The sequence below is a fragment of the Mya arenaria genome, chromosome 13 (genome assembly GCF_026914265.1).
Source record: "Mya arenaria isolate MELC-2E11 chromosome 13, ASM2691426v1".
In the NCBI taxonomy this organism is placed as follows: Eukaryota; Metazoa; Mollusca; class Bivalvia; order Myida; family Myidae; genus Mya; species Mya arenaria.
In genome coordinates, this window is record NC_069134.1 from 2631254 (window position 1) to 2655135 (window position 23882).

Sequence of the window (23882 nt, forward strand, 5' to 3'; positions counted from 1 at the left end):
TAAAAATACATTGATGTTTAACATTGGAATTTCCTGGATTTTTCAGTTACATTAAAGATAATTTTCATACTGAGCACTAATATTCAAGTATTTATTAACAAATTTAAGACCAATGAGTGAATAAATTAAAAAGAAATGTTTAAAAACATTATAAATGATGGTCCGTAAGTTTCTGAAGATGGTCCGTAATGTCCCTAAATCTGGTCCGTAGTGTCCCTAAATCTGGTCCGTAATGTCTGGTCCGTAATGTCCATGGTCCGTAGTGTCCGTGACCCTCATGAAATACATTGATAAGATTGATAAAAAAATCATTCAAATCTAAATTTAAATTTAAACCCTTATTTTAAATAAAAAAATGTTAAAAAATGTTAATAGTCGTATGTAACCATTGTAAATTTTACAAGATCATTTTTAATAATGCACTTATTACATTACCTGTAAAATGACAGGTATTGTTAACATGGTTATTAAATCGAAACTCCATTAACTTTCTTCAAATATGTAAAACATCTTTTCACATAACATTGATATAATGCCGTACTCAGTTTTGACCATATTAGTCCTGCTAAATTTTACTCTGGGTAAGTGTATTATTTAAATTGTAAGATATTTCAACTTCCTGTTTGACTTACCTGCCTATCTTTTTAGCCTTAGGTTTTGAGTTTATTTATACTCGCATTCGGGTAAGGCCCGTTCGGCGAGTGCTCTCATGACATAAGATTGTTACTCTTTTGTTATGCTTTAAATAAACAAATATTATTACAGATATATATACATGTACTGTACAACTGCAATAACCCCAGGACACCGAGACCCGACCTAAAACCTTGAATTGATGTTTTGAGTTATCCTGAGTTTTCATTTTAGTCTTTAATGAAATGCCTTATATTATATATACTGTATATATGTCGATTTAATACTACTTGACATGTTTTGATATCAAATAATTAATTTCGAAAATAAGGCATGAATTTATATAATTTGCATAGTATTTTATTGCCATATTATGTATGTATGTATGTATTTCTTTAGACCTTGTGGTCAAGGATAACCCGTGAAAGTGCAAGCACTTATTTCCAACGGGGTCCTTTGTTTTTGCTGAAGGGACAGCACGCTGAAGAGACAGTGGTGGGATACAAGGAAGTCCGGGTGCTATACCCTAGCTCTTTTTCGAAGAGACCCCTTGGTTCTTTTACGTGCTCGGTGTAAAGCACCGATACACGGGGTACAACTTTCCTGGGTTAAACCAGTACTGAGTACACCACTTTTCCAAGCACTACCCTTTAAATGCCAAGCGCCAGGCAAGGGAGCTACTTGTACCAATTTTTAACGTCTTTTGGTATGACGCGGCCAGGGATCGAACCCACGACCTCCCGCTCCGTAGGCGGACGCTTAACCACTAGGCCACGGAGACGGTCATTGCATAGACGGTCATTGCTATATTGCTAAGCGAAGTGACAGAAATTACTATTTCCAGAAGTTTCGATGTTTACCTGTTATGGTAGGGTTACATGTAGTTATGTCTCCCCCATAAATGGGGAGACATATTGTTTTTGACCTGTCCGTCAGTCTGTACGTCACACTTCGTTTCCGCTCAATACTTGCACCCAGGAACTTCATACTTGGTATGCTTGTTGGTCATGACTAGTAGGTCAAAGGTCAAGGTCGCAATAGATATTCACTATTTAATACGGGTGAATTAAACAAACTTCACTGTTTTTGTTCGTCTCCAGTCCAAAATTACAAATTTTATGTCCATCATTTATTTTTTCTCAGATACATGTACGACCACACAATAGGGGAGGCAAGCGCTTTTTCAAAAACGCAAGCTCTAGTTAATTACTCATAATGTTTCTTATAATTAAATTCTCAACATTATCTTCCCAAATGTTGTTATAGTTATTGTTGGTCTTGCGTAGATGGTGTTTATAGGATTTACACCTCATTCATTTTCCTTTCATCTGTCATTGCAATGTTAACATCTTGCGGAAATTTTGTCAATTGTTTGTTTATTATGGAACACTTCTTCAGGAAATTGTGTGAAATTATGACCTTGAGTTATTCATAAGCTTTTGTGTATTTGTGACCTATCAATAGTACCTGGGTGCTCGACTTATTTAGGTTTCAAGTCACAGTCAGTATATTTGATATGAAAATAGAAGGAATAAAGGTTGGGACTTAGCCACGACCTTGACAAATTTGCTTTTCTTGAATTATCGTCTGCAAGAATTATCACAGTTTTACTGAATAAATGAGTATAACAACAAAACTAAAAAGAAATCAGAAGTAGTTCAACCAGGAATAAAAAAAAATGGTTCCTCACATGGGCACACCAGAGGGATTCAGACAAACTGCAAATTGTGTTATCTAAATAAACTCAGCCCTGGTGCAGGGAAATTGCTCAAAATCCTTGAGGTCAGACATATGCAGGGCATCGAAAGTCCATTTAGAACAAAATCAGTCATCAGTATCAGTATATACCTGTTTTATTTTTCAGGTCTTTGCCAGGCCACCGTTGGGTGTTCCAACTGTTTGTATGGCCTTTCAGAACACTGTGTACAGGAAGGTGAGGAGTTCTCCTGCCTGTTTGGCTGTATGCCTGGCTGGGTAGGGGACACATGTAACAGGACATGTTCAAGCTCCAGATGCAGGGAATGTATCATCAATGGAGGCCTTGAAGAATGTACAAGGCTAGTACATATAAATAATATATAATAATACAGACTAACACAGTATTATATATACAAATTTATGGTCATATTTTATTTTATATCGAGTGTGTCAATTGTTGATATCTGGCCGTAATATTAGCGGGACTGCTTCCACTGATCTGTGCATCATCTCTGACATTTACATTACGGGCATAATGCGGAGATGCGTTTACCAAAATATCAAATGCTGTCATTTTCATGATGTTTTGTCATTGAGTGACGCCATGTCAGTTTCTATTCTTACACAATCCGTTTACACAAATGGCTAAGAAAAGACATAGCGACTATATTTGAAATTTCCTGCTGGTCAAATAACCATTTTGCTCTCAAAATACTGTAATGTCCTTAAAAACAAGCATGCAACAATAGTAGCGCCGATTGTCTTTCTTTGGGCCTATTTTCCAATTCTGTGACATGAACAATGAATACCTTAACCTTAAAAAATGTAATTAATTCCTATGAATAGCATTTATATGGCTGCCATTTTAGGACACCTGCTGGCGTCATGCATATACGGAAAGTGGTGTTAAAATTGCAATAATTTGTGTATTGATATATTGAAGCCGTGTTTTCAGTGGACCATTTTATTGACTTACACAACATTGTATGTAAACAGCTATGATGCAGCAGATACTGAATGTTATTTCATGTTTTTCACTCGAATTGAGCTGATTTCAAAAAGTTGTTCTTTTCTATGTGCCCTGCATGTTTGATAAGATGTATACGGTATGCGCTAAATAGTTGCTAAATAGCAAATTGATTTATAGTGACATTTTACTGCTTAAAGCTTATCAAACACTTAGGTTATTGAATGAGAACGAGCATATCTTCACTTGTTCTATTGTATAAAACTATAGCACTATGTCAGCCTATAAGTTTTAATTCATGACAATCATCATATTCAAGTTGCTATTCTCATGTTTTTTCAACAAAGTAAAAGTGACATAATCAAATGTGCAAAATTTCTGATTCAGACATATCAACAGGGTTCATAATAATTGATTTCTTTAGAAAACAACAATTTGTGTGTTTGCTGGTGTTTTTATGTTGGGTATATGTTTCATTTAATTATCCTTGTTCAGGTGTTCTGCAGGACAATATGGCCGTTTCTGCAACATACCCTGTAACACAAACTGCAATGGGTTTAACAGCATAAATGACACATGTGACTTCTACGGTAACTGTTTGTTCGGATGTAAGCCATTTTGGAGCGGCCCCATGTGTGACCAACACATTTGTCCCATAGAGCGATGTAATCACTGTGGGATGTCACTTACAAATCATAAAGAGTGCAAGCAATGTCATGAAGGTAACTTCACACACTTCATAATAATTCCCCTCATAATAGACGATTGGTACATTATAGTCAGCAACGTTAACAAATGCAACTTTACAGCCATGTAGTTAAAATCCTTTCTGCATCTAAATGTTGAATCAATAAAGGTCTCTTTTTTAGCTGTACAAATTTTTATTACTATGATGGTGAAGAAAGCATGAATTACCATGAAGGCATTTGGAGGGTAGAAAATAATTACTGTTGTCAATGAGTGCCAGGGGAAAGAACCCTTGAATACGCTTAAGCCCTAAACCCTTTAGGCAAAAGAGACAAGTTAACCTCATTATAGGTGACATACTTCCTCATTTCCATTATTTTAATTCTGCATTTGAGTCTTTATTATAACGCTATTTTTAGGATATTTCTGGGAAAAAGAGAGAGCAGTGTGCACACATACACATTGCACTATTACGAACTGTTCGACCTGCAGCTTAAATAAGTGCCATGTGTGTCAATCTGGTTTTTATCCTGCCCTGAATGGAGCAGTGTGTAACTCTTGTGATGACCGCCACTGTAACGGTACATGTAACCAGAGTACCGGGGACTGTCCAGATGGCTGTAAGGCTGGCTGGTATGGACAAGGCTCCTTCTGTAATCTGGAGTGTAAGGTGATCAACTGTACACAGTGTGCCCTCGGGTTCATGAACACAGAACTGTGCCTGCAATGCAATCCTGGCTACTATGTGAATGATGGTGGCTGTACAATATGTCCCGAGAATTGTAAAGACAACCGCTGTGATGTGGCAAAAAGCACTTGTAAAAATGGTTGTAAGGCTGGTTACCATGGTGTCAATTGCGAATGGAATTGTAACAGTGTCTGTGCCAATGGGGAATGTGATCCGGATACTGGCAATTGTAGCTGTAAGGATGGCTGGTTTTCTGATAGATGTGACCGGTTGTGCCCCAACTACTGTTCATCTGAGGGTTGTGCCTCATACAATGTCACTGTTGGCTGTGCCAGTTGTGAACCAGGCAGATATGGCAGAGACTGTGAACTGAAATGCAGTTCTAACTGTATGGCTCAACCCTCCAACAACTACATAGACTGCAATAAGTTGAACGGTTCCTGTGTTGGATTGTGCAAGAGTGGATTCTATGGTCACAACTGCTCCACCCCATGTCCAGGTAGTTGTGGGGGCAGCTGTGATCAGAACACAGGGATGTGTAATTCTAGCTGCGATATCCACAACTACGGCAAGCTGTGTCCCCCTTGCCCCCAGAACTGTGTTCGTTCCCAGCATGTCAATAATAGAACGTGTGATATGGACACTGGGAAATGTAACCAAGGCTGTGTTGCAGGATTCTATGGGCCGTTTTGCAATATAACCTGTGATGCAAACAAACATTGTAAGGACAACAAATGTGATGATTCAGGGAAATGTGAGTTGGAGTGTGACCAATATGGTATCTGTGTGGGTGACTGTCAGGCGGGCTTCTTTGGGCAGAAGTGTGACAAGAAATGTAGCTCTACATGCATGGGTGGCGTTTGTTCGAAGGAATTCGGTAAGGGGGTATGCACGACATGTTGATTTTCAAATAACAGAGCGGGTATGAACTTGTATGGATAGATGAGACAGAAGTAACAACCCTAAAATATTTTTCATTTGAATTGATGTTATTATTAAATGTCTTAATCTGTTTTTAGCTCGACTATTCGAAGAATATGGAGGGCTTTAATACTCGCCCAAGCGTCCGCATCGGCGTTAGGTTAATGTTTTAGGGCAAGTTGGGATTTTCACTTACAACTTCAATACCCTTCATTCAATTCACTTAATACTTCACACAGTTGTTAAGGGCCAACACATAATGAGGTAATATAACTCCATATGACCCTTTATACAAATTATGGCTCCTGATTGACTATGGAACTTAGGTTAAAGTTAAAGGGCAGGTGGGGAGGCAGCGTCAAAGTCACCTTATGTATCGAATCATTTTAGCTAGATTTGACATAAAGTGACCAAACTTGGAATAAAGGAACCGTTTATGGAGACCTTTCATGGGAATTCATTTGAGGCTCCTAGGATCAAGGTCAAGGTCAAAGTAACTATTAATAGAAAAAGGGTTCTTATTGAATAACTTAAGTAAAGGTCTACATATTGTGACCAAACTTGGTATATAGTAAGAGTTTACAGAGACCTCTCCTGAGATTGTGTTTTGGGTCAGAGAGTTATGGTCTAGGTCAAGGTCACTATTGCTAAAAATAGAAAAATGGTTAGTACTGAATAACTTAAGTAAGGGTTGACATAGTGTGACCGAACTTGGTATATAGGACAAGTTTATGGAGACCTTTCATTCGATTGCCTTTTGCCCCCTAGGGTCAAGGTCACATTTTTCATGTGATACTTTGTTCGCTCATATGAACAAATAGAAGAAAGCAGTTGAAACTGAATCTCTTCTGCCAACCATTAAAAACCCGGTTTTGTCACACCGTGATTCTTGTTCACTTTTTAATGTGATTTTTTTATTGCTTTTGACAGGCACATATCACATCATTATTGTATTCACTTCTAAGTCAAAGCAGCATAGTCGAGCGTGCTGTCTGACGACAGCTCTTGTCTTTTTTACGATGAGGAAGATTCAATACTAAACTACACAACATTCTTTATCATTTATTATATGATGTCATAAATGTTTTGTAAGTGTTTAATAAGCTCATCCTAAATCCCAATGTACCATTTAAAAGAAAAGTTTTTCTCAAGATATTCTTTATCTTGCATTACACCTTGACTTGGTTAGGTTCATGTGTGTATGGGTGCCTGGATGTGGTGATGTACGGTACTCAGTGTGACAAGCTGTGTCCGGTGACGTGTGTGAACCAGTCATGTGACCGCCAGACTGGACACTGCATCACCTGCGGGATCGGCAAATATGGCAGCACCTGCACTGATGGTTTGTTACAGTATGAAAAAGTGGCTTTGTCAAACATTTAGTATAATTTCCTAAGAGCTTCTTCCACATCTTCATGACTATATGAAATACATAGGTAAAGTGGAATTAATAATTTTTAAATTGAATGTAATACAAACAAGTCTTTGTACATTTATCATGTGATTTCAATGACAAATGCCCCCTCTCTGCTGGATGTGAGGTGGGATGGACAGGGGCAAAGTGCCTACAGGGTAAGTGCAAATTTTAAACCACACATTCAAACGTCTTTGATAAAGCGTGATAATGAAAAAAAAAGGATTTATTTAAACTACTTTGTGCAGGTTCCCAAAGTAGCAACCAAATGAATTCGGCTGAGAGATCCAACCTTGCCATTGCCCTTGGTGTGAGTGTTTTCTGTGGTGCTGGTCATCGTAGTCCTGGTGGCCATTTTCTACTGGTGGAGGAGGAAATCCCACAAGATGACTTCACGTAATGAACCTGAGCCAGCTGTGGTCTCCACAGCTACTATTGTGAGTACATAATTCAGTTGTTGAGATCTTCAAGGTCACCACAGCCACTGTTGTGAGTACAGATTTCAGTTGTTGAGATCTTCAAAGTCTCCACAGCCACTGTTGTGAGTACATATTTCAGTTGTTGAGATCTTCAAGGTCTTCACAGCCACTGTTGTGAGTACATATTTCAGTTGTTGAGATCTTCAAGGTCTCCACAGCCACTGTTGTGAGTACAGATTTCAGTTGTTGAGATCTTCAAGGTCTCCACAGCCACTTTAGTGAGTGCAGATTTCAGTTGTTGAGATCTTCAAGGTCTCCACATCCACTGTTGTGAGTACAGATTTCAGATGTTGAGATCTTCAAGGTCTCCACAGCCACTATTGTGAGTACAGATTTCAGTTGTTGAGATCTTCAAGGTCTCCACAGCCACTGTTTAGAGTACAGATTTCAGTTGTTGAGATCTTCAAGGTCTCCACAGCCACTTTAGTGAGTGCAGATTTCAGTTGTTGAGATCTTCAAGGTCTCCACAGCCACTTTAGTGAGTGCAGATTTCAGATGTTGAGATCTTCAAGGTCTCCACATCCACTATTGTGAGTACATATTTCAGTTGTTGAGATCTTCAAGGTCTCCACAGCCACTTTAGTGAGTGCAGATTTCAGTTGTTGAGATCTTCAAGGTCTCCACAGCCACTTTAGTTAGTGCAGATTTCAGTTGTTGAGATCTTCAAGGTCTCCACATCCACTGTTGTGAGTACATATTTCAGTTGTTGAGATCTTCAAGGTCTCCACAGCCACTGTTGTGAGTACATATTTCAGTTGTTGAGATCTTCAAGGTCTCCACAGCCACTGTTTAGAGTACAGATTTCAGTTGTTGAGATCTTCAAGGTCTCCACAGCCACTTTAGTGAGTGCAGATTTCAGTTGTTGAGATCTTCAAGGTCTCCACAGCCACTGTTTAGAGTACAGATTTCAGTTGTTGAGATCTTCAAGGTCTCCACAGCCACTTTAGTGAGTGCAGATTTCAGTTGTTGAGATCTTCAAGGTCTCCACAGCCACTTTAGTGAGTGCAGATTTCAGTTGTTGAGATCTTCAAAGTCTCCACATCCACTGTTGTGAGTACATATTTCAGTTGTTGAGATCTTCAAGGTCTCCACATCCACTGTTGTGAGTGCAGATTTCAGATGTTGAGATCTTCAAGGTCTCCACAGCCACTGTTTAGAGTACAGATTTCAGTTGTTGAGATCTTCAAGGTCTCCACAGCCACTTTAGTGAGTGCAGATTTCAGTTGTTGAGATCTTCAAGGTCTCCACAGCCACTTTAGTGAGTGCAGATTTCAGATGTTGAGATCTTCAGGGTCTCCACATCCACTGTTGTGAGTACATATTTCAGATGTTGAAATCTTCAAGGTCTCCACAGCGAGTACAGATTTCAGTTGTTGAAATCTTCAAGGTCTCCACATCCACTGTTGTGAGTACAGATTTCAGATGTTGAAATCTTCAAGGTCTCCACAGCCACTATTGTGAGTACAGATTTCAGTTGTTGAGATCTTCAAGGTCTCCACAGCCACTTTAGTGAGTGCAGATTTCAGTTGTTGAGATCTTCAAGGTCTCCACAGCCACTTTAGTGAGTGCAAATTTCAGATGTTGAGATCTTCAGGGTCTCCACATCCACTGTTGTGAGTACAGATTTCAGTTGTTGAGATCTTCAAGGTCTCCACAGCCACTTTAGTGAGTGCAGATTTCAGTTGTTGAGATCTTCAAGGTCTCCACATCCACTGTTGTGAGTGCAGATTTCAGATGTTCATATCTTCAAGGTCTCCACAGCCACTATTGTGAGTACAGATTTCAGATGTTGAGATCTCCAAGGTCTCCACAGCCACTGTTGTGAGTGCAGATTTCAGATGTTCATATCTTCAAGGTCTCCACAGCCACTATTGTGAGTACAGATTTCAGATGTTGAGATCTCCAAGGTCTCCACAGCCACTTTAGTGAGTGCAGATTTCAGATGTTGTGGTTTTCAAAGTCTCCACATGCACTATTTTGAGTACATATTTAAGGTGGGGGTCTTGAAGGATCCCACAGCCACTTTAGTGAGTAAAGGTTTCAGTTGTTGAACTCTTTAAGGTCTCCACAGCCACTTTAGTGAGTACAGATTTCAGATGTTGTGGTCTTCAAGGACTCCACAGCCACTATTGTGAGTACATATTTAAGATGGTGGGATCTTCAAGGACCCCACAGCCACTTTAGTGAGTACAGATCTCAGATGTTTGTTTTTTTCAAAAAGGTGCTATGGGTACAGTTTTCTACATTATTTTTTCAAAACAATGAATAAGATCAAGCTGCATGAATTATTTTTGAATCTTACACTGAGTCACACTTTCTATGTAAAAGACACTTTGAGCCCAAGCATGTTTGTCATATCTGAGTGTGTCTCATTTTGTTTTACACTTTACCTTAATGCACTTGATGAAATTTCATGGTTTATTCAGGAAGCCATGGGCAGTGGACTGGATGAGCCAGGTTCAGGGGACAGTGATAGGAACAGTGCCCGCAGTGACATCAAGCTGCTTGCAAAGGAGACATCAAGTCTCCGGGTGACGTCAGTTTCGAGTCTCAGGGAGAGCCACCCCAACAGACTGTACGAGGGGCAGGTGCTGGTTGGAGGGACTTTCCATGACTGCTGTGTCCGCATCACTCATCTTGGGGGTGAGCAAAATTATTCTTTCTGTAGTATTGATCCTAGCTGGAAATAAAATAATTTATTAATTTACTAAGACAAAACATGTAGCAATAATTTAAATAATATACATAAAAATAAATAACAAATTAAAACTGTTCAATATTTAGGTACTCCGAGAACAAAAATGGCAGTCCTTGACTGTGCGGTTAATAAAGTACATTTCAGGCAGACTGGTAGTATTTTGAAAAATACCATTTATATCAACCAATTGGTCTTGAATCATAGTATGCTGATGGAAAATTTTGTAGTTATGGTGCAGTTCCAACTAAAAATATTTCCAAAATAGTGCTAAAAGGGTTCCGATTTAGGTTCTATACCAGTATATTGTTATGCGATGAATTGCGATCCGAACATATCCGAAGATGTTGCGTTCATCGATTGATAAACGCAATTGCCGAAAGGCAGTTCATTTAAGGAATGGAAGTTATCTCATGAAATTATAAACTAAATAACAAGAAGAATATTATTATGTTATGTTCTTTACAAGGTAAAAAGAAACTGATTTCTTTTAATAGTTGGCTGTTACATAATATGAAGATTAATATATTTTGTGATTTTGTCAGAATCTGTCACATCCATTTTGCTTTTCAGAAGTAGAGTCAAAATCCAAGGAAGTCTGGAGACGCCTTATGAATGAGACTGAGATACAAAAGCTGTCATGCTCACACTCAAATGTTGTACAGCTCTTACAAACATACCAAAACAGAAGTAAGTGGTCTTGATTAGGAAGTCTGAGTATAAAACTTGTTGATTTTATTTACTTATAGGTTATAAATTATACTGATATTGAACAAAAAAAACCCTGTTGTTTAAGCGTAAACAATACTGTTGATTTTCCTTGCCAAATTTCCATTGAATACTAGTTTTGTGTTGTGGTTCTAAAGGTTTTCCCCCAAAAATTAGATTTCCTCTTGTTTCCCAAGGTATATTCTGTGTGGCGTTTGATGTGTGTATGAGGAACAGTCTCCAGGACTACCTGCTGGCCATGCCCTCTGGTCGTAAAGGCAACCGAGACATTGTCGTTCCATTGACCAAGATATGTGTGGACATTGCTGCCGCACTCAGCCATTTGCACAGTCTGCATGTAAACTGCCTATATTATTCCCCACAGCTTGTTGTATGGTCAATTTAGATATCTTTCGCATTAAGTAGTGAAAATGACTTGTTATCATATGTAAATAGCTGTCTTTTTATCCCTGAAATTTGTTGTTCTACTTTGCAGTTGTTGCTTCTTCTGTTGTATCTAAACAATTGAATAATTACTTGTTAACCATGTTTATTATTACCTAGATAAAACAACAACAATTTATTTCAAATTTCTATTTCATTATCCAGGTGTTACATCGACAGTTGAGGCTCTGCCATGTGTACCTGACTGCTGCAGGGCAGGCGAAATTGGGGGACTTCTACTGGGCAAAGATGGTCTCTGGTACTGACACCCAGGTAGGAAAAGTGTGCGTGAAGGAATACTTGTTGGAAACAGTTATGGTACCAGAAGGAAATAAAAGCTAGTCATTCTGTAATGAGGAAGTAAAGCAAGTCATACATATTGATACAGGTTATTATCCCCCGCCTTGAAAAGGCGAGGGGATATAGTAATGGTAGGCGCTATTCCATACGTGTGTGCGTGTGTGTGTGTGTGTGCGTGCGTGTGTGTGTGTGTCCGTCCGTCCCACATTCATTTCTTTGCATCTCCTCTTACATTTCTCGTGCGATTTCTAACAAACTTTCACAGATTGATGATCATAAAGTGAAGCAGCGCATATTGTCGGGCTTTTGCGATTCGACCATTTTTAATGAGTTATAGCCCTTTGTTTATTTTACATTTAAAAATGGTTTCTTCGCAACTCCTCTTACGTTTTTCATGCGATTTCTACCAAACTTTCACAGATTGATGATCATAAAGTGAAGCAGCGCATATTATCGGGCTTTCCTGATTCGACCATTTTTTAAAGAGTTATTGCTCTTTGCTTATTTTACATTTAAAATTGGTTTCTTCGCAACTCCTCTTACGTTTTTCATGCGATTTCTACCAAACTTTTACAGATTGATGATCATAAAGTGAAGCAGCGCATATTATCGGGCTTTTCCAATTCGACCATTTTTAATGAGTTATAGCCCTTTGTTTATTTTACATTTAAAATTGGTTTCTTCGCAACTCCTCTTACGTTTTTCATGCGATTTCTACCAAACTTTCACAGATTGATGATCATAAAGTGAAGCAGTGCATATTGTCTGGCTTTTGCGATTTGACCATTTGTGAAAGAGTTATTGCTCTTTGCTTATTTTACATTTAAAATTGGTTTCTTCGCAACTCCTCTTACGTTTTTCATGCGATTTCTACCAAACTTTTACAGATAGATGATCATAAAGTGAAGCAGCGCATATTATCGGGCTTTTCCAATTCGACCATTTCTAATGAGTTATTGCCCTTTGATTATTTTACATTTAAAATTGGTTTCTTCGCAACTCCTCTTACGTTTTTCATGCGATTTCTACCAAACTTTCACAGATTGATGATCATAAAGTGAAGCAGTGCATATTGTCTGGCTTTTGCGATTTGACCATTTGTGAAAGAGTTATTGCCCTTTGCTTATTTTACATTTAAAATTGGTTTCTTCGCAACTCCTCTTACGTTTTTCATGCGATTTCTACCAAACTTTCACAGATTGATGACCATATAGTGACGCAGCGCATATTGTCTGGCTTTCCTGATTCGACCATTTTTAAAAGAGTTATTGCTCTTTGCTTATTTTACATTTAAAATTGGTTTCTTCGCAACTCCTCTTACGTTTTTCATGCAATTTCTACCAAACTTTCACATATTGATGACTATATAATGACGCAGCGCATATTTTCGGGCTATCGCGATTCGACCATTTTTGAAAGAGTTATTGCCCTTTCTTTATTTTACATTTAAAATTGGTTTCTTCGCAACCCCTCTTACGTTTATGACTATATAGTGACATAGTACATATTGTCAGGCTTTGCAATTTGACCTTTTTTGAAAGAGTTATTGCCTTTCTTAATTTTACGCATTTCTTATGTTCCTGAGAAACTACCCTTACCATTGATTGGCTTTCGTTACAAAAAATGTCCCAATGAGGCGGGGAATATAGCTGTCTGTGACCGCTCTTGTTATCTTTAGCTCGACTATTCGAAGAATAAGGAGGACTTTATTATTCGCCTCGGCGTCGGTGTCGGCATCGACGTCCGTTTAAAGTTTTAGGGCAAATTCGGATTATAACTTACAACTTCAATACCCTTCATTCAATTCACTTAATAATTCACACAGTTGTTAAGGGCCAACACATAATGTGGTAATAAAACTCCATAGTATCCTTTATACAAATTATGGCTCCTGGTTGACTATGGAACTTAGGTTAAAGTTTAAGGGCAGGTGGGGATATTTATTAATAACTTTTATACCCTTCATTCAATTGACTCTATACTTCACGCAGTTGTTCAGGACCATCACACAATAAGGTTACATATCTCCATATTATCCTTAAAACAAGTTATGGCCCCTGATTGACTTAGGAACTTAGGTTAAAGTTTTAGGGCAGTTAAAGTTTTAGGGCAGTTAAAGTTGTAGGGCAAGTTGGGATTTTGATAAAAAAGACTTCTATACCCTTCATTCAATGCACTTAATACTTTGCACAATTAATGACGACCATCTTACAATAAGATCACATAACTCCATTTTAACCCTAAATACAAATAATGGCCCTTGATTTTGTTTTCTTTTGAATTTCTTTTGACAGGCATGTTTTTATATTCTTAACCAGGTTTTCATAAAGGGAAAACAAGTTATTGGAATGGCTTGGGTCATTGTTCGGGCAGCTGGTGGGAGGCAGCGTCAAAGTCACTATATGTATCGAATAATTTTAGCTAGGTTTGACATAAAGTGACCAAACTTGGAATATAGGAAAAGTTTATGGAGACCTTTCATGGGAATTAATTTGAGGCCCCCAGGATCAAGGTCAAGGTCAAAGTTACTATTAATAGAAAAAGGGTTGGTATTGAATAATTTAAGTAAAGGTCTACATATTGTGACCAAACTTGGTATACAGGAAGAGTTTATAGAGACCTTTCCTAAGATTCTATTTTGGGCCGGAGAGTCATGGTCTAGGTCAAGGTCACTGTTGCTAAAAATAGAAACATGGTTAGTACTGAATAACTTTAGTAAGGGTTGACAAAGTGTGACCAAACTTGGTATATAGGACAAGTTTATGCAGAGCTTTTATAGGATTGCCTTTTGTCCCTCTAGGGTCAAATTCGCTGTTACTAAAAATAGACTACTGTTCAGTCCTGAATAACTTTAGTTATGGTTGACATACTGTGACCAAACTTGATATGTAGGAAGAGTTTATGTAGAACTTACATTGGAATGTGATTACGGCCCTTAGGACCTATGTCACTATTACAAAAAAAAATAAAAAAAGCAGTTGAAACTGAATCTTTTTCTGCCAATCATAAAAAATCTGGTTTTGTCACATCACGGTTCTTGTTCACTTTTTAATTTGAATTTTTATTGCTTTTGACAGGCACATATTACATCATTATTGTATTCACTTTAAGTCAAAGTGGCGGAGTCGAGCGCGCTGTCTTACGACAGCTCTTTTTTATATGCTTATAATGACCTATGATTGTTTTGCCTGCGGCGTTCGTTAGGATGGGCAGCTATTAGTATGTTGTCCGATTGATACTGTAAGAATCCTTTGTCCAATCATCGCCAAATTTGGTCAGAATGTGTATATGCATACTATTTTAGCCATGTTCGATAACCAGCCATAGCGCTCTAGTCACTGGAGAGTTATCGGTCTCTAATTATAAAAATACCTAAAACTGATCTTGTCTGATCAATAACTTTAGAAGCCCCATTCCAGTCATCACAAAATTTGTCCACAATGTGAATTGGAATATTATCGTATACAAGTTTGTTAACCAGCAATATTGCTTGAGTCACTCTTTTATAATAGAAATTACTTAAAATCGGTCTTTTCTGATCACTTTTTTTCAAATAAGGTCATAATGTGTTTACAAGTGCAAAATATCTCAGTCAGGTTCAATAATCAGCATATTTGTGACAGTTGGTGCTCTTGTTGTTGTTTTTCTGTTTGAAATAATAAAAAGTCTAAATAAGTTGCCAAGTAAAGTAAACAATGACCTTTACTGCTCTGTAACATTCTGGTAATACGCTATTTTAAACAACGACAAATTTATATTGATTGGGGGTGCTATTACTGTGGTTTAGATGTTAAGATATCTATTTCACATTCAAGATGACCAGCGTCTGACCTATCGAACACTACTGTTTGGCCTCTGATAGTGAACATTTGTACTCCAGGTTCCACATCTGATTCATTATATTACCAGTAAGATGTCAACAAAATGAGTTTGGATGAATGTCAGAGTATCAATGTGATATTTCCTCTATGTGTGTGTTACAGACATTAGAGGAATTTGTGGTTGAGGGCGGAAAGACGCGGCTGGCCCCAGAGACCCTGCTGAACTCACATTACACAGATAAGACCGACATGTAAGCCCATTTCTAAATATTCCATAGTCGAAGGTCAGTGATTGGATTGCATTTAATTTGATGTACTCAAATTTTCAAAGCAAATGACACTTCCAGGTTCAAAACAATAGTGTCTCTTCCTGATATATTATTTTATAATCCATAATTATATGTCTATTGTTGAGTGTTTATTCGGCTATGCAATTTGTCCAAATATTTCACAGTTTCTTATTCTTGTAACAACACAATAACGAACACGTGTTTGATTGTCGGCTGAGAGTTAACATCAAACAGATGCCAGCATCGGTAAACCCTTCTTTGATGTCGTTTGGCACTTGCAGCTCTTATCTCATTAGTATTCATAGATAAAGAGACCATCCCGTTCTCACACAACTATCGTACATTTTTTTTAATAATATAGAAATAAAAAGTTACTTAACCATTATGAAATAAAAAGGTATTAACAACTATTAAACATATTAATAAGTTCTAGTTTGTTGTCTTCTTTACTTGAAATTTATCACATTTATCTGGTTTTCTTATACAAATTAACCCTAGATTAATGCATTAAATTTCACCCCGACTTATGGACGAATTCATCCAAATTCCTGACTTTTTGGACCAAAAATAGACCCTTGACTTATGGCCGAGGTTGACTTATGTCCGAGTAAATAAATGGTATATCGGAATGGATTATCACATCAAGTCTACCTGTAAAGTGATAATTATGAGAAGGAATGGGCACTAACTTTATGTATGTGTAATGCAATGCTTTCTTTTATTATCCCACTATACCTCTTTATTGTGACTATTGAAAGTCATGGTATCGAGGCAGGTATTCAGTATTTTTAAGAATTCCATGTCTGATTTTTAGGAATTTCTTTCATTTTGCAAGTAAAGTAACGTGTCTGAAGCACAGTTCAAAATTCAACCAGTTTATGTGTGTAAAACATATTGTTTAATATGTGTTATTTCAAAACTCTTTTTGTCATGAATTGTGTTATTAGTTATACTAAATAAACATTGGACTTCACAATTATTAATTGTTTAAATAATTGTTTACAGATGGGGTCTTGGCCTGATATGCTGGGAGGTGATGTCACTGGGGAAGGCCCCGTATGCAGGTCTAGATGAGCAGACGTACAGACAGACAGTGCTGGATGGATCACGCCCACCCATGTGTGCCTATATGCATATGTACATGTATGTCATCATATCTTTATGATAGTGTATTGTTGTACTATAAAACCTAAGTGAAGGTGATGTGCAGTTCTTTGATTTCATTTGGTGATTGGATAAAATCCAATTCAAGACCATCACATGCAGCTGCTGCACTTCAATAGTGTTTATTCTGTTTTGCTGGTATATCACATACAGTCGAACACCCTTGGCTCAAACTCCTAGGTAACGGCGAAAATACATTGAGCCTCAGGAAATTAGAGCCAATCAGTAATTCTTACTATCAGTACATAGAAATCTGTCTTTTACAATCAGTTCGAGCCAATGAGGAGATCGAGCCAAGCGAGTTCTAGCCAATGGGGTTTGACTGTAATTCTTTGATGTGTAAATTGATAGGAATATTTCTCGACCTGTTTCTAGGTATCGTGTGCTGAAGAGCTGCTGGCAATATTACCCGGATGACAGACCAAATGCAGAGCAAGTGCTCAACCAGCTCCTGGATGTTCAGGTAGAAATAATCTTGAACGGATCTTCAAATTTGTATGTAGGAGCAGTATCAATGAATAATATGAAGAAATTGTGAGCTTACAATAGTAAATCGTATGCTTATGTGTTGACTTGATTCTTGTTCATAATTACCAATTGTGTGATGACAATAAAAAAGGAGTTCCATACGGGTACTTGATTTAGAATTTTCAGCATGGCCAAATTTTTGGAGCTACTTATCTGAGAGGCACAAACAAACACCACATACACACATACAGACACCACAAACCAACCACACACTAAAAATCGTACGTCCTAATGATTATTGGATAACATTTTGTAACGTGCGACGTCAAACAAACACCAACAGGTCCCTTCAGAGAAAAGCATGCTCGACCCTGAAGGGGTTCGCTGGTCTTTATATACACTAACTTTTCTATTCTCACAGATCCCGGGCTTTGCTAATTTGCATATTACCAAGTTAACATACGAACTACGAACGTTCTTCCGTTTATAACGGAATATTATCATGAACGCACATCCGCCGCCTACAGCGGACCGTTACACTATGAACGCACATCCGCCGCCTACAGCGGACCATTACATTACTTTCCCTCCGAGAAGACTCGTCCCGAGTCTTGGGTCTGGGAATCTTATGGCTAAGGCAACTCCATTCCGGCCGTTGTCATTATCCCACCGCTGCCACCATTTGTAACGTGCGACGTCAAACAAACACCAACAGATCCCTTCAGAGAAAAGCAGGCTCTACCCTGAAGGGTTCTGCTGGTCTTTATATACACTAACTTCTCTATTCTCACAGATCCCGTGCTTTGCTAATTTGCATATTACCAAGTTAACATACGAACGTTCTTCCGTGTATAACGGAATATTATTATGAACGCACATCCGCCGCCTACAGCGGACCGTTACACTATGAACGCACATCCGCCGCCTACAGCGGACCATTACATTACTTTCCCTCCGAGAAGACTCGTCCCGAGTCTTGGGTCTGGGAATCTTATGGCTAAGACAACTCCATTCCGGCCGTTGTCATTATCCCACCGCTGCCACCATTTGTAACGTGCGACGTCAAACAAACACCAACAGATCCCTTCAGAGAAAAGCATGCTCGACCCTGAAGGGTTCCGCTGGTCTTTATATACACTAACTTCTCTATTCTCACAGATCCCGGGCTTTGCTAATTTGCATATTACCAAGTTAACATACGAACGTTCTTCCGTGTATAACGGAATATTATTATGAACGCACATCCGCCGCCTACAGCGGACCGTTACACTATGAACGCACATCCGCCGCCTACAGTGGACCGTTACAAATTTGTTTTAAACAGTGGTAGAGACACAGTTCTCCAAACTCAGATAAGTAGATCCAAAACATTGGCCATGCAGGAAATTCTTACCTTGCCCGCGGACAAAGATAAAACGAGTACACATATGGAATTCCTTTTTCATTGTCATCACACAATTACCTCCCTTGTTGATGACTGTCATCTGTAGCATTGTGGAAACCTTGTCTTGTGGCAATATTTAGAATGCTAATTAATTATTTCTCGCTTTAAATGGCACCATAAAAAAGTTTTCACGCACCATCCAAGAAATAATGCTGCTTCTCAGAACTATTTAAAGACAGATTTGATTATAAACATAATCTGAATCACTGCGCGCATATGCATGACAACAACGAATTATCACATATCCAAACGCATTTATTTTTACTACGCACAAAAGATTTCCAGCAGTTTTTTTGACTTTATTTTGTTTAGCTGAGGTGGGAGAAAAGGCACCTACCATAGCCGCTCCTGTAAGATAGGTTCATCCCAACCCTCGTGCAGGTTCTTTTGCGGAAACTCGGTAAACCTTGTTTCCGCAAAACACCCTACGCCGGCCATGGAAGATACTTATAATCTTTCCCCGTTACTTTTTTTACTTAGAAATTCTAGTTGGGTTTTGCATGTAATTCAATTTTAAAGTGATCCATGCATGTTTCACTAAACTTTGAAGTTCCTTAAACTTAAAAGGTGTGTAATAGTCGAGTGTGCTGTCTTAGTGACAGCTCTTGTTTAAAGTTTTACTTAAAAAGAGATTTGAAGTGTTTGGTTTTCCAGACAATGAATCATTTGGCAGGGATATTGGCTACAAGACTGGTAATCTACTTCCAACCGAAGGTTTCAACAGAGGGTTAATGGCTAGAAGACTTGTTAATAATTAGTCCGTTACTATTTTCAATTTTTTTCATATATTCACAGGGAAGAGTGTCTGAATCTGAAGAAACTGCCTTAGAACAAGAAAGGCGCCATGGACAACCATTGAACTCGAGACAGCCTGTGATCCAGTCCTGTGATGCTGTTAGACAGAAACGACCACAAGGGTCGGATGATGTTCGCCATTATAGTCCTGCTAGTAAATCCACTATTGATGCTCACCAAAAACAGCTGCCAAAATCAAAAGAAGATGTGTCTGTAATCCTAAACCCTAAATTTGGTGCACGGTTTGCTAACAAACAGTTTCCCTTGTATGAAAACCAACATTCCAATAAAGCCGAAGTCTGTGATCAAGATACATTTTCCACCAAACATACTGGTTTTTCCAGTGCAAATCCTGGTGCTACAGGCAGACCAAGTGCTCGACCAAAGGCCTCCTACCAGGAGCTACAACAGAAGGATCAGCGGAAGTCACCTGCCCAGCAAAACCCAACCACCCATCATCACCCAACCACCCAGACCCAGCATCGCCAAACCTCCAAGACCCAGCATCGCCCAAATACCCAGACCCAGCATCACCCAACTACTGAACATCCACCAAGCACTGAGACGCAGCATCACCAAACTACCCAACATCAACCAACCACCCAGACCCAGCATCACCCAACTGCTAAACATCAGCCACATGCTCAATGGGGCCTGATGCACAATGATCAGCAGAGGAAACATGAACCCCTTGAGCGTCCTGGACAACTGTCAGCACACAATAAGCAGAAGAATGACAAACTTCAGGATAAATACACCAACCACTTCAGTAACCCTTCCGATACAGGAGTTTTCCCAGCCAACTACTTGATGAATAACCCTGAAAGAAACCATGATTGCACATCATCCACCACTCCTCAGCAGGCATTGAGGCCGGCTGAAAACGGTGTAAAGTTGGCAGACAGTGAAATCCTTGAGACAGAAATATAATGAATCTCAAAATGGCAGTTCCATATATACTCATTTCCGTATCTAGACTAAAATGGCAACTTAGCTGTCAATTGTTTATATTTGTGGAGAAAGTTTATTTGGGCTATTTGCCATACTTTAGTTAATGCTTTTATATATTAATTAACCATAGGTTGACTTCCAATAAGCAGAGATTTATTGGGAACATGTAGTACGAAAATTAAAGATCTGAGAGTAATTTGCCTTGTATATTCTTGTACTCATATTGCAGCCATAAACAAGTTTATGTTTTAATACAGTAAAACTGCAGTGGTTCAAACAAGCGTTCGTTTGAAAACCAGCGATCAGTCGAGGTGAAAGCTTAGTCCTGAGCATTATTCCTTCTATATTCATATAAATATACTGACGCTGGATCAAAACCTAAATAAGTGAAGGAGTCGAGCACCATTGCCGGTCCTGAATACACAAATCATGCACAAAACCTTATGGTTACCTCAAGGTCATTATTCCACACAATTTTCCGAATGCATGTTCCAAAAAAACTAGCAATTGGCAGGTTTTTAAGTTTTCACAAGTTGTAAAAATTGCAATGACAGATGAAAGTGAATTTGAAACGTGTGAAAAACCGATTAAAACCGTTTATATTTGATAAGGGCATTTGAGAAGATACTTGTGAAAAGTTAATGATGAGAATTTAATCATAATCTTATGTTGTTTGTTTACAAAATAAGTGTTCTTTGAAAAGATAAACTTTGTTATTATCCTTTTATATTTTTTTCTTTTCCATTAAGTATACGACAGCTTTTGAGCATGTGAGCAATTTCCACAATGCTATAAATAAATAATCGGTGCCGAAACTAACGACTTAAAAAATATATTGAAAAACGTTTCATAATAGATTAAAATTGGTCTTTCGAAACATCGGATTACTAGAGGTTTTAGCTTGTTTCCCGGCGTCCTCGAGCAATCGCAGTTTTACTGTAAAACTATTTTATTTTTTAACTGTATCATATGACACACCAGCCTGTATTGTCACTTGTGATATAATTCTATTACATTTAGTACAGCTATGAAGCCATATTACTTAAGAAATAATGCATAATGATGAAATTGTATTTCTATTTTATGTCCCTTGTTTGGCAAATCAAGAAATACTTTGTATATATTTTGTGCCATGATATTATTGAAAATTATCACTACAGCGCATTTTAATATGTATGTATATCCAACAATTATATATGAAAGTGTCAAGTTTGAAGTTATATTTTTTACGCAGACTATGTTTATGTATGACCCTCGTAAACTTTGCTTGTCTGTATAGCCTTAACCATGCGCCTCTAAACAGGCTCTGTGTTTATTGTTTGACCAAGTACTGGGCTTGTCTCTGTGGTTTCCTATGTATTAGTTCAAGGACAGTATTCAGATTATAGATTTGTTGCTGTAATTTATTACATGTTATTTTATATTCTATAAAGGCCCCACAATTATCATTGTGGATGCTCTATATTAATCATCTTGTCATGGCATTCTGTAAGTTTCCAATTGTTTTCTTAATAACTTTAAAACCAAAGAATCAGCTAAAAACTTCAAAATGGTTCATCACAGTAACACTTTTTTACCCTAGTAACATAACTGTAATGTGAATATCGATAAGTGTAGAACCCGGTATAAACATATTCAAAGTGAACAAGTGAATTTACTTTTTTTATACCCCCCCTTTAAAGAAGAGGGGTATATTGCTTTGTACATGTCGGTAGGTCGGTCCGTCGGAAGATTAAAGTTTGTCCGAGTGATAACTCAACAATTCCTTGACGTAAGGTCATCAAACTTGACATGAAGATAGGGCCTGACCAGTAGATGACCCCTATTGATTTTAGGGTGACCTTGAATGATAAAAGGTTGTCCGATTGGTAATTTTACAATGCCTGCACCCATGGCCCTTAATCTTGATTTGGAGCTTGGGTCTGACCAGTACAAGATCCCTATTGATTTTGGGGTTCATCGGGCCAAAGGTCAAGGACACATTGACCTTGAATGATAAAAGGTTGTCCGAGTGATAACTCGACAATGCCAACACCCATGGCCCTCAAACTTGACTTAGAGGTTCGGCCTGACCAGTTAATGTTCCCTATTTGTTTTGGGGGGCGTCGGACCAAAGGTCAAGGTTACATTGACCTTGAAGGCAAAATCGACAATTCCTGGACCTATGGTCATCAAACTTGACATGAAGGTTGGGCCTGACCAGTAGATGACTCCTCTTGATTTTGGGTTTTATCAGGTCAAAAGTCAATGTCACAGTGACCTTTAACACGAAAAAGTTAACAAAGCTTCTCCCAGTGATATCTCAACAAAGCCTGGACCTATGATCATCAAACTTGATTAGGGGGTTTGGCCTTTTAATCTAAGAGGTCATCGGATCAAAGGTCAAGGTCACAGTGACCTTGAACGCAAAAAGCTTGTCTGTGTGATGACTTGACACTGCCTGCACCCATGGCCCTAAAACTTCACTTGGATGTCCATGCATATTTCATTTAATTGTCCAAATAATCCTGACAACATGGCGCTTTGGGGGGATATAATGTTTGACAAACATCTCTTGTATTATAAGCTTTTGAGGATTAGATGAAATATATCACATTGTGAACTGGTGTGACTGGTTTGTTTTTGAAATTGTTTAGTTGTATAAAAAAAGTTAGAGCACTATGTACTGAAAGATGTGAATGAAAATTGAAACAACGATTACGAGCAATTATATATTGAACTCATGAACATTTGAAGAACTACAACTCTGTGGCTTGTGATACTAATTGAGGTAGTGATGCAAAAGAATTTATTTTTCATCAGAGCTTGAAAAGTATGAGATGAAAGTGAATCATTAATTTATGGCAATGTTGACTTGTTACATTTTAAAAACCATAACTCTGAGACCTGTTGTTTATAAATTGCTTCCCTGTACAAACAAAGTATGTTTGAAAATTATTCATAACTTATGCCAGTGTTGACTGGACATATTTTAAGGACCATACATTTGTGACCAGTGGTTAATGCTGTGTTTCTTGAATAATTATGGAATATAAAAATAATATTTGAGCATAGCTTTTGGCATGTAGTTTAAAGTGCTAGCTTGGTTTTCTATTTTTGTTTATGACTTGCAATACATGACTGTATTTTGTTTGTTGTAGATTGATGTTATACGGAGTGTTTTGTTAATAAAAGGAATACTAAAACATTGATGTTTGTATTCTCTATATTTGTAAATGAAAGCAGTTCTTTTTGGTAATTTCTTTAAAGTTAACAAATATGACATATAATAACCAGGTATTTTATAGCTGTGTCATTTTCCCTGCTTGTTGGTGT

At 38.0% G+C, this 23882-nt stretch overlaps 1 protein-coding gene across 5 annotated transcripts; it reads left to right on the forward strand.

Annotated features, from left to right (window-relative positions):
• Positions 1-415: 415 nt before the first annotated feature.
• On the forward strand, positions 416-23756 carry LOC128213455 (multiple epidermal growth factor-like domains protein 11). 5 transcript variants are annotated; one of them, XM_052919157.1, is made up of 10 exons: positions 7268-7445; positions 8815-8892; positions 9914-10130; positions 10756-10872; positions 11088-11248; positions 11500-11607; positions 15618-15706; positions 16751-16888; positions 17285-17372; positions 19617-23756. In XM_052919157.1, exons 1-10 carry the CDS (start codon positions 7395-7397, stop codon positions 20544-20546), a joined length of 1977 nt encoding a protein of 658 aa, XP_052775117.1. In that variant the 5' UTR covers positions 7268-7394; the 3' UTR covers positions 20547-23756. The 5 variants fall into 5 exon arrangements, with proteins under 5 accessions (XP_052775118.1, XP_052775120.1, XP_052775117.1 ...); XM_052919159.1 differs by lacking the exon at positions 8815-8892; XM_052919156.1 differs by lacking the exons at positions 7268-7445; positions 8815-8892 and having other exon boundaries at positions 9049-10130.
• The last annotated feature ends 126 nt before the right edge of the window (positions 23757-23882 follow it).